This window comes from Rissa tridactyla, chromosome 17 (genome assembly GCF_028500815.1).
Source record: "Rissa tridactyla isolate bRisTri1 chromosome 17, bRisTri1.patW.cur.20221130, whole genome shotgun sequence".
NCBI classification, from domain to species: domain Eukaryota; kingdom Metazoa; phylum Chordata; class Aves; order Charadriiformes; family Laridae; genus Rissa; species Rissa tridactyla.
In genome coordinates this window covers 8588029-8603075 of record NC_071482.1, presented here as the reverse complement: position 1 = coordinate 8603075, position 15047 = coordinate 8588029, and the positions used below count along the sequence as shown (strand labels likewise).

The following is a 15047-nucleotide window of genomic DNA, read 5'->3' as shown; positions in this document are numbered from 1 at the left end:
CAACTTGGGTTGTTCAGCCTGGAGAAAAGGAGCCAGAGGAGAGACCTTATTGCTCTCTACATCAACCTGAAAGGAAGTTGTAGCGAGGTGGGGGTCGGTCAGTAAGAGGCGATAGGACAAGAGGGAACAGTCTCAAGTTGCACCAGGGGAGGTTTAGATTGGATATAAGGAAAAATGTCTTCAATGAAAGGGTTATCAAACATTGGAACAGGCTGCCCAGGGAAGTGGTTGACTCACCATCCCTGGAAGTATTTAAAAGACATGTAAATGTAGTGCTGAGGGACATGGTTTAGGGGTAACTTGGCAGTGCTAGGTTAGTGGTTGGACTCAATGATCTTAAAGGTCTCTTCCAACCAAAATGATTATACGATTCTATTTTACGACACGCTGCAGAATGGGACTTTCAGGAGCATCCTGAAATCTAGCCAAGGCAGGGGTAGAGTCCTGCACATTGGGGTGCAGTAAACCCAAAAGCCCCGTGCAAGGAGTCAGCTAGGGGCCAAGTGATCAGAGAACAGCTTCACAGAAGAGGCCACAGGGCTCTTGGTGAGGAAGCTGAAGAGGAGTCAGCTGTGCTAGCTGGTGGCAAAGGCTCCCATCCCAAAGGGGACTGAAGGAGTCGAGATCTGTGGGAATCCAGACCCCAAGCCCACTCCTGTCCCTGGGCTCTGGAGGAAGGCTGAATCAGGGCTTTCCAGTGGAGAAATATGGCTGAAAAGGAAAGCCTGATCCTCCAAGGTGAAGAAGCTAGGATCAAGCTGTCCCTATTTCCCTACCAGAAAGGTGAAAAGAACAAGGTACAGCTGCAGCCAGAGGAGCGCAGCTGGGGCAGGGGCTTGTTGACCCCTCAGGGAACAGAGGAGGGAAAGATATGCCCTCATGCTTGTCTGGATGATACTCAGATGTTGTCCCAAATTTGGTCTTCTACTTTCTCAGTAAAGGAGAACTATCATTTAAAAAGTTCACACAAATAAGGTCACCAAACCATTTATTATAAAGGGAAAAGCCAACTCATTCCATTTTTCATAGTCTGTCCTCTACAAGAGTATTTATTTCTGAGAACTCTCCTCTTTCATCCCTGTGCTAGTTTCAAGTAGGCGCAGTGGCACACACTTCTGGAGGTGCACCCAGGATTCAGCACTTGCCCTTGTGAAAGAATTGTAAGTGGTTTGTTCCTACTGTCACCCTCACACCAGGAGCTCTGGGTGCAGGCCTTGGCTTTCCTGAGCACCTTCCAGAGGGCCTCCCTGACCTCCCTGTTCCTCAAACTGTAGATGAGGGGGTTAATCAGGTGTGTGAGGACAGTGTAGAAAAAGGAGAACACTTTGTTGAGCTGCCTCAGTGGAGTTGTCCTGGGCAGCATGTAGACAATGATGAGAGTGTCATAGAAGAGAGTGATGACAGTAAGGTGAGAGGAACAGGTGGAGAAGGCTTGTTGCCTGCCCTGATGGGACGGGATCCTCGGAATGGCAGCTATGATAAACACATAGGAGGCCAGTGTGAACAGAAAAGGGAATACTGCATCCAAGAAGACAAAGATTAAAGCAACCCTTGTAAGCACGTTGGTGTCACTGCAGGAGAGCTCCATCAATGGAGTAAAATCACAGAAGTGGTCAATTGCCTTGGGGCTGCAGAACTTCAATTGAGATAAGAGGAAGGTGAGTACTGCAAATAGCAGCAATCCCCCCAGCCAAGACGCAGCTGACAACTGGAGACTCACCTTCCAGGTCATGTGGCTTGCATAGAGTAAGGGCTGGCAGATGGCCAAGTACCGATCACGGGACATGGCTGCCAGCAGGTAACACTCAGTACCAGCAGAACTGGAAAAAAGTAGAACTGAGCCATACAGCCATGAGCAGAGATGGTCTTGTCCCCAGTCAGGAAGCTGGCCAGCAGACAGGGCAAGATGGTGGAGCTGTAGCAGGTCTCCAAGGAGGACAGATTGCCCAGGAAGAAGTACACGGGGGTGCGCTGATGCTGATCTGCCATCACCAGCACAACGATGAGGATGTTCCCAAAGACAGTCGCAGTGTAGATGACAAGTGAAAGGATGAAGATCAGTGTCTGGAGAGAGGGATCATTGCTCATTCCCAGCTGCAGGAACTCCACTGGTGGTGTCCCATTGACCCATTGCCCGCCATCCATGCTGTGGTGTTTCTCTTTTATTTCTGCAGTTCCCAAGAAGAGGAGCACCAAGAAGGAATGCGTATTTCTGTCTTTACTTTTAAAAAGATTTTTTTTAAGAAATCTCTTCACATTGACTCTGTGGACTCTGTGCCTAGAGAAAGCAGAGAAACCGTTTCTTCCAGAGACCTCCTCATACCAAAGAGCTGAGCTGCCCTGTAGAGCTGCATGTTTCTCACTATGGAACAAAACCAAAACGTGCACTTGCTCTCTCTGAGAGAGCTTTACTTCGTGTGCCCAAATTTGCTCCCAGGAAGACCCAGTTTAGGTATCAAGGACAGAGGTCCTTCTGCTCTCAGGAGAGAGAAAGGTGTCGGATATAACACACTCCTTTCACTCTGAAAGCCCTTTCTGTGAACCATGCGACACCAGAGACCCTTCTCCCTTCAAAGAAGAGGATGGACGCTGCACAAAGCAAGTGGTCCCGGCACTTCATGTAGGAGTCCCCCCAAAGCCACTCACTTCCCACACTGACCCAGAACAATCACTTCCATTGGCAAACTGAGTCTGGAATTCCTGCCTTAGAGAAACAGCAGGATGGGGCTGTCGATGCTGTGGGACTCTGACAGGATTCCTAAAATCACTTTGTGTATCAAACCATGGAGGAAAAACTGGTACAGAAGTTGAAAAACTAAACAGGAGGAAAATCATAACTGAGAGAATAAGGAAACATGAGAGACTGTGCAGGAAGGAAGGGAAAGGGACAGGGAGGATCATTTCAGTCATGTCTTTCCCTCTTCGTTGGTGGTTCCTGAGGGCTTTGGGGCTGCCTCCCCACACATCCCAGACCAGTAGCAGGACCTTATGAGGTCATCCCAGCCATCTGTGCTCACAGGGCTCACTGCCCAGCATTGCTGGGGACTGGCAAGGGTGTCCCCAGGGTGCCTGGGGGTGAGGTGGCACAAGAGCAGGGTCGGGGGCGTGTAAAAGTGCACAGAACATGCCTGAGAGTGCAGCCAGGGGAAGTCCACACCTGAGAAACATCCTTCTGCTCAGCACTCCCTGGAAGAGGGATTCCCTTGAAATCTCTCACACCCATCTCCTGGTCTGGATGAATTGCTTCTGCAGGTGATGATGACAGACACCGTTAGGAGAGGTTACTAGAGTCACTGCAGAGTCACTGATGTCTCCAGCCCTCCTCACAGAGCAGAACTGAGAAACATGACCACTGTAGGTCAAAACCTACATGATCATCATACAATCAGAGAGAAAGTAAAAAAAAGACAGAAACAAAGCAGCAATTTGTGTGGCAAAATGAAGGTCGCAGGCAGTCTGGCCGAAAACACCCTGCCCAGACACTTCTTCCATCCCAGCCAAGGCAGTGAGTGCCCAGGGCCGGTCAAACACGCCCCAGCCCAGCTGTAACCCAGCACCACCAGCCCCTCCCAAGCATCTCTGGTCCACGGTGCCTGGACTCAGGGTCTCTGGGGGAAGGAGGGGGCTGGGGTCGGAAGACATGCAGGAAAGGACAGGACCCCATTCTCCACTTACAAGTTTCTTCTTTTGAAAGATCCAGCAGCTTCATTAACAACACCCAGACTTTACTTAGAATCTAAGAATCATAGAATCATAGAATGATTCCACCCTTCTACCCTCAGCATCTTCAGCACCCACCTCAGCATGAAGGAGTGAATTCTGTGCTGACAGTGGCTGGAAATGAGGACTGAGGTCAGGGTCTCTCTGCTTTTTCTCCACCATGCTGTTCCCTTCCCTGGGCTCTCTGCAAACCAGAGAGTCTCAGCCCTGTCAAACCCCTGTCTCTGCCCTTGCTGTCTTCCCCCAGCAGCTCCTGCAGTGACTTTTCAGCAGCACCCAAATGCTCCTGTTCTCCAGCGTGTCCTGGGGTTTAGAGCAGTGTTCAGTCTCCCAGATGTTTTTTTTCCTCTGTGTCTCAGCTCTCCCTAAGGATTACTCTTAATAAACAGAGTATAATTGATTCCCTGGTGGAATGACAGCTCTGAGCTGGTAGGAATCGCGTTCCCATCTCAAGAAAGGGCTGAGCTCCCCTAAAACCTCTAGGGTAGACTTGAAACCTGCTCTTTCAAAAAGGGAAAGTGAGGCAGAGCAGTGAGCACGGGCATGTCTGAACTTGGTTATCGGGAACACAAGACAGGACGGGATCCCAGAAATGGTATTCAGCCCCTCTCCTCACAGATGACTGCGCTGTCATTGACTTTTAGACTAATACAGCCCTGATGGCCTGAGGTGGTCCCTCCAGCTTCCTCCAGTGGCCAGTAGGGAGGAAGAGGCAGAGCCAGAGCCAGCAGCATTTTCTCCAGCCACAGAGACTTGCCCTGTTGGATGGGTTGAGTCCTCCTTGGGTGCCAGGCTCTGTTCCCTGTTGGAAGAGGGCCTCCAAAACTCTCCCTGAGGCACAAGGGCCTGGAGTGTGATAGGATGAAGGCATGTTATGCTCTCTGAGGTGCTGACTGGAGAACAAGGATCATGTCTCGTCACCTCCAGGCCATGTTCCTCTTCATGCAGCCCTCAGTGCTGTGTGCACTCCTGGCTGCTTGAGCACACAAATGGCTAACAGCCACCTTGCCGTGCACCACAGCACCAAGGGCCTTTCCACAGAGCTGCTCCCAGTCCTGCTGATGTCAGGGCCCCAAGGGCCCTGGGACGTGCCTTGTCCCTGTGGACCTGCCTGTTGAGTACTGGCCTCTCTCTGACCCTCATTATCGTCATTGAATCTAATCCTGATTTGCTCATCTGTGCTCCTGCCTTGATCTTGATCTTGATCCTGCCTCATCACCACAAAGCCATCTGATGATCTGGACTCCCAGTTGACCCAGGCCACCATCTCCAGGCCTGCCCCAGTCCTCTTGCTAGGTAGATCCCTGCCCTGGTGGCTGTGCTCCTGTGCTGGGTTCACAGTTCTCCATTCCTCAGCAGCTGGACCTCTCTGCAACCCAACATGGCATGACATGTTTTCACTTAAGGATCATTTCTGGAACTGAGGTTTCTTTTTTCAACCTCTCAGCACAGGGAATAACTGAACATGGAAAATGAGGTCCTCTCACCCCAAGCTGTCGGACACTTTCCATTAAGGAAGAGGCATGAAAAAGATCCCTGAAAGGGCCTCCTTTACTCAGCTGGTGCCCCATAGAGTCCAGACTGTAAAGGGCCCTGAGGCAGATGCCTTTGTCCCACCTGGGGGCAGTGGGTTGTGTGGGCCCAGGGCCAGCCCCATAGACAGGTCCCATAGAGAGGCCAATCCACAGACACCTGCTTTTCAGCTCAGGCTTTCCCCCTTGCCCTTTCCCTCTTGCAGGTATGGTCCCACCTGGTCTCATTCCTCACTGACTTGGCCCTGATCCCAACCTCCTGACTTGCCTTTCACAACCCACCTCAAACCTGTCCCATTATGACTGACATACTGAGTACTGACTGGGCTCTCAGCTGACCCCTGCAGCCATCACCACAACTGGTCTGTACTTCTTGGTCCAGTGCTGTCCATCACCAGACCTTGTCCCCTCATTTGACTCACCAGAAGGAGGACAGACGTCCAGGCATCCTACCAGTTGCCCTTTCAACCTAGAGGAAATGTCAACCTTCCAGCCTCCTGGGCATGACTGGAGAGAGGCGCCTGAAGTGCAAGAACAGCCTTCCAGTACCTAAATGGAGCCTACAGGAAAGATGGGGAGGGACTCTTTATCCGGGAATGGAGCGATAGGATGAGGGGTAACAGTTTTAAACTGAAAGAAGGGAGTTTTAGATTGGATATTAGGAAGAAATTCTTTGCTGTGAGGGTGGTGAGCCCCTGGCCCAGGCTGCCCAGAGAAGCTGTGGCTGCCCCATCCCTGGAGGTGTTCAAGGCCAGGTTGGACAGGGCTCTGAGCAACCTGGGCTGGTGCGAGGTGTCCCTGCCCAGGGCAGGGGGGTGGAACTAGATAATCTTTAAGGCCCCTTCTAACCTGAACCATTCTATGATTCTATGATTCTGTGAACAGGAGGGATTGAGTTCACTCAACTTACCTTTATGGCCAGAGGTGTACTCTTGCTTCTGTATTCTCCAGGTAATATAAGGCTCTCCCAAGACTTTTCTGGAAACTCTTGAAAACATGTCCAGTTGTGGCTTCCTGTACGCTTGCTCCCTGGACTGCAAGGAAAAGATACCCTGTCTAGAGGGAAGACCAACTTTCCCTTGAATTACAGGTTCACCCTCAGTGAGCAAGAGATTTCAGTCTCTGTCCATCTTGTCTCTCTGAATGCATCATCATGACTTCCAAGGAGCCTGACGGTCCCAACAGATGAGAAAGGCAGCCCAAGAGGGCAGGATGGTGGAACAGTGGCTCTGAGCAGCCGCAGTAAGCACAGAAGGCAGCACATCCACAGTCATGGCCACCAGCCAGATTTGCAAGGAAAGCAAAAGCTTTGTGGTTTAACCCCAGCCATCATCTAAGCACCACACATCCGCTCGCTCACACACACCTCAGTGGGATGGGGGAGAGAGTCCGAAGAGTGAAAATGAGAAAACTTATGGATTGAGATAAAGATAGCTCAACAGGTAAAGCAAAAGCCACACACGCAAGCAAAGCAAACCAAGAAATTCATTCACTACTTCCCATTGGTAGGCAGGTGTTCAGCCGTCTTCAAGAAAGCAGAGCTCCATCACACGCAATGGTTATTTGGGAAGACAAATGCCGTAACTCCATAAACCCCCCCCCCTTCCTTCTCCTTACCCCAGCTTTATATGCTGAGCATGACGTCACATGGCATGGAATATCTCTTTGGTCAGTTGGGGTAGGCTGGTCAGCTGTCCCAGCTGTGCCCTGTCCTGTCTTCTTGTGCACTCCCAGGCTCCTTGCTGGCAGGGCGGTATGAGAAGATGAAAAGTCCTTGAATCTCTGTAAGCGCTGGTCAGCTTACACATGAGTGAAAACATCGCTGTATTATCAACACCATTTTCAGCACAAATACAAAACATAGCCCCATAGTAGCTACTGTCAAGAAAATTAAGTCTATCCCAGCCAAAACCAGCCCACTAAGGCACTCGAGCATGGCTGACACCTCCATGGGGATCCTTCCACCAAAGCTGAGGAGAAGAGGTGTTTCTTCTGTAACTATCTTTGCAAAGATGATCCTCAGCACCTCAAGTTGCTTTTCTTGGGTTCGCCCATCATACCATCTTGGATTTGGACTGAGGATTTGGCCTGAACTAGTGACTTCCAAACCTCCTACAATACCAAGACAAACAATAGCTCATAAATGAGTTCCCACTGGAATGGGGCCTCTGGAAATCATCTGTCCCAGCACACTGTTGTAAGCATGAACAGAGATTTGGTTGTCCAGATCCCTGCCAGGTTTAGCCTTGAGCATTTCCAGCAGGAGGTGCAGATTCATTGTGATCCCAGTAAGAAAGGCACCCAGACTCTGCTAGGTGTCATTCACAATCCTATTTCTCAGAGCTAGCAGAAGAGAACACAGATAATCTTACATCCCTTTAGGTGCTGGGAACCTGGAGTGGTGCAGTATCAAATACGACTCCAACCCACGTGCAGCACGCTGAGCAGACACTGTTCACAGAAGAGAGTGTCTCCCTTTGAGTCATTCAAGCTATTATGGAACTTTCTTACAAGAAAACAACTCTATTTGTCATTTCTATTGTGGTGGACTGACTTTGGCTTGCCCCCAGGTGCCCACCAAGCCACCCTATCGCTCTCCCTCCACCACAGGACAGGGTGGAGAAAATATGACAAAAAGCTCCTCGGTTAAGTTAAGGACAGGGAGATCACTCACCAATTACCATCATGGGCTGAAAAAACTTGACTTGGAGAAATTAATTTAATGTATTGCTAATTAAACAGAGCAAGATAATGAGAAATAAGAACAAATCTAAAAACACATTCCCCCTATCCCTCCCTTCTTCCCAGGCCCAACTTCGCTCCTGACTTCTCTACCTCCTTCCTAGTGCAGGGGGATGGGGAATGGGGTTGCCATCAGTTTATAGCACTTCATCTCTGCTGCTCCTTCCTCCTCAAACTCTTCCCCTGCTCCAGCGTGGGGTCCCACCCATGGGAGACAGTCCTTCATGACTTCCTCCAATGTGGGTCCTTCCCATAGGCCGCAGTTCTTCATGAACTGCTCCAGCGTGGGTCCCCCATGGCATCACAAGACCTACCAGGAGCCTACTCCAGCGTGGGCTCTCCACGGACTGCAGCTTCCTTCAGGGCACATCCACCTGCTTTGATGTGGGGTCCTCCTAAATATAGGGGGTGTGAATAAAAGTAGGTGCGGGAAACAGGTTTTTGAAGTGACACTACAGTCAAAGGGGAGGTAGCCAGTGTGGGTGCTGGAGACTGGCAGGAATTTGACCTCAGTGTGGGTTTCTGCTTTCACTGGAAGTCTCTGAAATACCTCCAAGGTGCAGGGGTTGGTAGATCTGCCCCAATAAAACCTGAGCCCTCCAGGAACAGAGACATGACATTCCAGAAGACGTGTCTGGAAACAATCATAGAAATGTGGCTGTTCGGCTGCCTGTGAGAACCCTTCAGCTGGAACAGGAGCCTGGCATGGCTAAGGAAGGTGGAAAAGTTTGCCATGCAGACATCTCAGGGTGAGTGAGATCTGCTTGAGAATGTCCTAGACCAAAAATGGTGCAGAGGAATCGTGTTCTAGTGCAGCCAGTGGCAGCCTGTATTTGGTTGACCCTGGCCAGCTGCTAGACCCTAACCTAGCTGCTCTCTCAGTATCCCTCCTCAAACAGGACAAGAAAATAAGACGGAAAAGATCTTATGGGTGGAGTTAAAAGGGAGATTACTTGCCAGTTATCATCATGGGCAAAACAGAATTGACTTGGTGAAAAGTAATTTAATTTGCTGCCCACAGAAATAGAGTTGGGTGGTGAGAAACAAAGAGAAAACTAAAACATCTTGTCCCCACCCCTTTCTTTTCCCAAAACACAACCTCACTCTTCATTCCTGACTCCTCTACTTCCTCCCTGCTGAGCAGCGCAGTGGCATGGGGAAGGGGGGGTTTCAGTCAGTCCATAACAGTTCCTCTCTGCTGCTCCTTCCTCCACATACTTTTCCCCTGGATCAGAGTGGGCTTTTCACAAGCCACAGAGAATAAGAAGAGCAAAAGTGACAAAACTTGTTAGCCAAGATACAGAAACAGTGAACCGCACATGGTGTCTTTGAGAAACAACCACGTAAATGTAAATCATTTGCTTTGAGTGACTTAGTCCAGGCCTTATAGTTAGATAGCAAGATATCTAGGGGAGGCTGAATCCCAAACCCTTACAAATATCTAACACCAACTGAAGGGTCTCCCCTCTCAGCTGCCCAGCCGTGGCTCCTGCGTGGTGAAAACCCTCTGCTCCTGGCTGTAGAAGCATGGCAGCAACATGGCTGTGGCCTGGGCTCCTGTGTATCAGTTGGCATCCTGCTCACCCCAGAAAGATTTGGCTGGCTCTCTCCTTTGTGTTTTTACACCACCTGGACCTGTCCCTTCACCTTTTATGTTTAAAAAAACAAAACAAACAACTCAGAGAATAAACCTGGCAATTCCGAGAGAAATGCTGTCAGGTGTAGCCATTGCTTGATACCAAAGAAATAATAGCAAGAGAAAAGACATTATTCTAAAAATCCCATGCAAGAAGATAAATATTGAAGTTACAGCATTTATTTATTTATTTATTATTTTTAAGGTAAAAATGGCTGACAGGACTAAAACTAGATAACTTTGGTTATCTAATGAAGAAGATGTACATTCCACCATTACTGTTATTAGCGATAGCAGCACTAACTCTAAAACCTCCCTGAGAACTTTTAATCTTTCCTCTGCTGCACAGGTCAGCCTGCTCAGGCCCTAAGTGGATGACCTCAACGCTTCCAATCGTCATTGCTCCCAGCACTTTTTCCATAGGAGACAGAGGTGTAAAATAACCAACGACACACTGCTGGGACGAAGTTCCTCGGCCAGGCCACAGGGAGGACAAGTCCTCTGCTGAACCCTTTGCAGGGCTGGCAGCATCTGGGAGCCCCACAGGAGAAGGGAGCATGTGGAGGAGGTTCTGGGGCCCTGTAGAGCGTTCCCATACCCATAGGGGTCCTCAAACATGATCCCTGACTTCAAAGATCCAGCCCAGCTTCTTGTTGCTTGAACAGGCAGAGACTGCCCCTGGACTCTCCTTCCAAACCCAAGCCCTTATATCAGCCATTTCCAGCCCTGGCCATTGATCACAGAGCAGGTGAGGTCTGCTCTTTGAGATGTGATCAGCTTCATTCTCCTTCTGGGCTTCAGTGCCTGTATTAGGTGAATAGTCAACCCTGCCTGGTTCCTCTCCCAGTCCAGACGCTGGCAGACCCCAGAGCAGGATAGAAGCAGTGCTGGCCACAGGCTGGGCACCGGAGGGAGCTCTTGTGCTCTGAAAAATGTCCTTCAAGAGCTGCCAGCAGCTGTTCGCTTCCTTTGTTCCTGAGGGCAGCTTCCCAGGGGGTCCCATCTGCTGTCTTAAAATTCAGGGTCCTGACTCTACTCTTCACCAAGCCCATATCCCTCAAGACTGCGAATTCCACCAGGGTTTGATCACTGCAGTCCAGGCTGCCACCAGTCTTGACATCTCTAATTAGTTCATCTTTGTTGGTAAGCAACAGGTCCGGTAATGCTTCTGCTCTGATGGGACTGTCTGTCATCTAGATCAAGAAATTATCTTCAACTCTCTTCAAGACTGCTTATATCTTCTGTGCTGCTTTTCCAGCACATGTCAGGATGAGTGGAGTCCCCCAGCAGGATCAGAGCCTGCAAGTGTGATGCTCCCTGTAGTTGAAGAATGCTTCATCTACAGGTTTCTCCTAGTCAGGGGACCTGTAGTAAACACCAACCACGAGGTTTCCTTTTTTATCTTGGACCCTAGTTTTTACCCAGAAGCTCTCAACCTGTTCCTCGTTCTTTTCTCTGACAGCTCTGGCAGTCAATCCATTTTTTACAAAGAGGGTGATGCCCCCAACCCACCCTTCCTTGACTGCCACTTCTGAACAGTTTGCGGTGCTCCAGTCGTGTGATTCGTCCCACCATGTTTCACTGATTAGATTGTAGCTTTTTAGATGCATGGTGGCTTCCAGATCCTCCTGCCTGTTATCCAGGCTGTGTGCATGGTGCCTACAGAGGCACTTCTGCAGGCCTATTGATGATGACACCTTTTTAGAGGAACACACCCTAATTCCTTTGAGGCATTTCACAGGTGTTTCCCTGTTGGTTCCAAATACACCAGCAGTCCCTGGCTCTTCTCTGTTGCTCAAAGCCCCAACCCCTTACCCTTCTTGATTTTTTCATTTTTCTTGACATTTTCAAAACATTTCTGTTATAGTCAGGACTGTATCGTTAAAAAAAAGGGCATTTTGCTTCTTGCAGAGACCTGTGCCCTAAAAACGCTCCCGTCCCAGCAGTGTGCATTCCACAACTCACTAAAGAGTGAGTCAGCCAGCCAGGTTCTTCCCAGTATCTTTTACCTGATACTGGGAAGCAGGGCGACCAACTTCAGCGAAACACCATTTTTGTGTGGCCAGATTTGCACACTTCCTTTGGCTTAATGATATGGGACTCCATTTTTGGTGAAGAAAGGGAGGAGACAGGTCTCCTCAAACACCAGATAACTCAGTGCAGATATGCATCTCTAATCAAGTAGTCTAGACTTTGCTTTAATGGAGAGAAGGAAGTTGTCTCAACTGAGGTGTTTGGAAATACTTTAACTGGTGACCAGCTAATGCTTCAGAAGAGCTCCCATAGGTGCTGGGTCAGGTTTCCAAGCAGCATACTGATACTTCAGCTACCCCAAGGCATCTCAGACACTAACAGCTGCTGGATGTGGGCAAAGGAATCAGAGCAGATGTGGGCAGAGGTGCTGGATGTGGGGGCTCCGATGGCCGGGGGAGCGGTGGCGGGGACACAGGATGGGAAAGAGGGGCTCCAGGTGAGTACAACCCCCCCCCAGCACACGTGGCTGGGGGGATACAGACCCTCGCCCCCCCCCAGGCACAGGGGCTGTGACCCACGGTCCTGCTCCACGGGCCAGCGCGGAGCCCCTCACTCATTCCACACCTGCCCAGCGTCTGGTTTTGGGGACACAGACTGGCCCTGCCGCAGTGGCTGGAGATTAAAGACTCCCATTTGCCCCCGCAGCTGCACTGGGCGCCCACTGGCTCCAGTACCTGCGCTGGAAGCCCACTGGCTCCGGTAACTGACACCACAGCCCAGGGACACTCCACCCTTGGTCTGACACCAGCAGCTGGCACCAAATTCCACTCACACACACAGGGGTGTCACCAGCAGCCAGCACTTGGTCCTTGCAGCACAGAATCATAGAATCATAGAATGTGTTGGGTTGGAAGGGACCTCTAAAGGCCATCTAGTCCAACCCCCTGCAGTCAGGGGGGCTCAGGACATCTTCAACTAGATCAGGTCGCTCAGAGCCTCATCAAACCTGGCCTTGGATGTCTCCAGGGATGGGGCCTCCACCCCCTCTCTGGGCAACCTGGGCCAGTGTGTCACCACCCTCATGGTAAAGAACTTCTTCCCCATGTCTAATCTAAACCCACCCTGCTCTAGTTTAAAACTGTATGTCTTTTAACGATTAACTCCTCTACGTTTCACACAGGTGAAATACAAACTTAGATGGTTTCCTAAGTCCTTGTTCCTTAACGCAGCTAGTCCTGAAAAGCCCTACACTAAACTTCATCGTATTTTGGAAAAAGTCAGGACCTTTCCCCCAGGGGACGAGGCAGAAGCTTTGTTCTGAGCCTTGCTCTGACCGTCCTTGTCTTCGCAAAGCCAGACAAGCCAACATTACTACCAGACGCAACCAAATGGTATATCCAACCCTTCTTTTTCTTCATAGTTCATGTTAGATTGTCATAGAAATGTAACCCTGTACCTTCTTATGACATTAAAAAAAAAATTTCCATGTGTTTACACGCAGTAGTCAAATTAAAAGCCTCCAAGGCTACGAGGAGATACGGATTTGTAATTAAAAAAAAAAGACTGACAATTTGAAATGAAGTAATGTTTGTGATACTCAGGAATCAAACAAGCTAAAAATATTCCTGAAAATATTTTAATTATATTTTAAAATGTTCTTTCATGGCAGTAGCTTCAGTAAATTGCACTACATCAGTCCCTGCATAACATTCAAATTGCGTTCCATTTCTAAAATAACGGTTCATTAGCAAATGACAGAATACAGTTTGTTCCTAATAATTTAAAAAAAAAAACAACAACAAACTGTAAAACATTTATAACTACTACTAAAAAAATAACACTTCAGCCTAGATTAGAATTGCTAACTTTAAGGAATGAAATATATTTTGTGGTGTAATATTTTTACTATGTTTTCTTGCTAATTTATACATCTCAGCAACAAGCGTGAGGTATCCTGGTAGTTGGTATAAAAGAGGATTCTAGTCTAACAATGCATGGGACTGCGGAGGTTGTCATTTACACCACAGTAAAAGTAAACGGAGGAGTAATAAGGAATATTAGAGTTATTACAAAAGAGTTCAAGAAATAAAAAGGAAAGAGAGAGGCTGTTATTTCCTTCTTCTGTAAGAAAGGCTACAAACGCTAGATGTGCCTAACAGAAACGTCTAGTGTCATTTCTTCACTAAACAACTTGGGAAGTCAAGGTTCGAGCGGTTCAGGCTCTGGCAGATATCCCTTTCTTCCCAAATACTTAGCAGCATTAGGGATTTTTTTAACGTACCGCTTGAGGTGAACATATCTGTGCTTAAATATATATTAAAAAAAAATAAAATAATGAGCAATGCATGGGGCAGAGTCCTACCGCCACGAGCAGTTCTGCGAGGGGTCTGCAGAGAGGGGGCAGGAGCCGATTCCTCGTGGGCCCTGGGACGCTGCACCCACCCTGCAAGCATGGGGCCGGGGGTCCATCCCCAGCCCAGCGCTGCTGCCCACAGGTGGCCCCTGGGCTGGCTCGTGCTCCAGGGTGGCTGCAAGACCAGGCTGCTCCTTCCCTCACCACCAAGGGAAACCTCACCCGGGCATTCCTGCCTCCAGCCAGTTAAACCCCTGCCGCGGCTGGACCTTCTCACCCTCTGTACCTGAAATTAAAGGAGCTTCTTTACTTGCCAAAGGGTTATGGATCCCAAGCTTGAACACGCTTAGAAATAACAGTTCCAATCCCTGCTGTATCTAAATCCCTTCCAGCAACTCATAAGGATCCTTAGTGTATGGCATCCTTACAGGTGGTTCTGCAGCGCTGCCTCCAGCTCTGGGGCCACCAACAGCAGAAGGACACGGAGCTGTTGGAGCGGGGCCAGAGGAGGCCACAAAGATGCTGGGAGGGCTGGAGCCCCTCTGCTGGGAGGACAGGCTGAGAGAGCTGGGGGGGTTCAGCCTGGAGAAGCGAAGGCTCCGGGGAGACCTTCCAGCCCCTTCCAGTCCCTAAAGGGGCTCCAGGAAAGCTGGGGAGGGACTCTGGAGCAGGGAGGGGAGCCACGGGACGAGGGGGAAGGGTTTTAAACTGAAAGAGGGGAGATTTAGATGGGATGTGAGGAAGAAATTGTTTGCTGTGAGGGCGGTGAGCCCCTGGCCCAGGTTGCCCAGAGAAGCTGTGGCTGCCCCATCTCTGGAGGGGTTCAAGGCCAGGTTGGACGGGGTTTGGAGCAACCTGGGCTGGTGGGAGGTGTCCCTGCCCAGGGCAGGGGGTGGCACTGGATGGTCTTTAAGGTCCATTCCAACCCAAACCATTCTGTGATTCTGTGATACTGACCTGCCTACCTGCCTCTAGAATTGCGTTGTGGGTGCAATCCTCATTAGCGTACTCACAGTAAAAGCTGCACTGCTCATTAAAAAAACCCAAAACTGTTAAAACCTTTATTGGTAAAATGGGATAAATATATTTC

General features: G+C 49.5%; 1 protein-coding gene across 1 annotated transcript; it reads right to left on the bottom strand.

The window, feature by feature from the left end:
* Positions 1–1067: 1067 nt before the first annotated feature.
* Positions 1068–8294, bottom strand: LOC128918651 (olfactory receptor 1013-like). Its single transcript, XM_054223115.1, is given in 5 exon segments — positions 1068–1824; positions 1827–2278; positions 3129–3246; positions 6163–6286; positions 6870–8294. Coding segments are annotated over 4 exon segments (1410 nt in total). The 5' UTR covers positions 6251–6286; positions 6870–8294; the 3' UTR covers positions 1068–1072.
* Positions 8295–15047: the final 6753 nt, after the last annotated feature.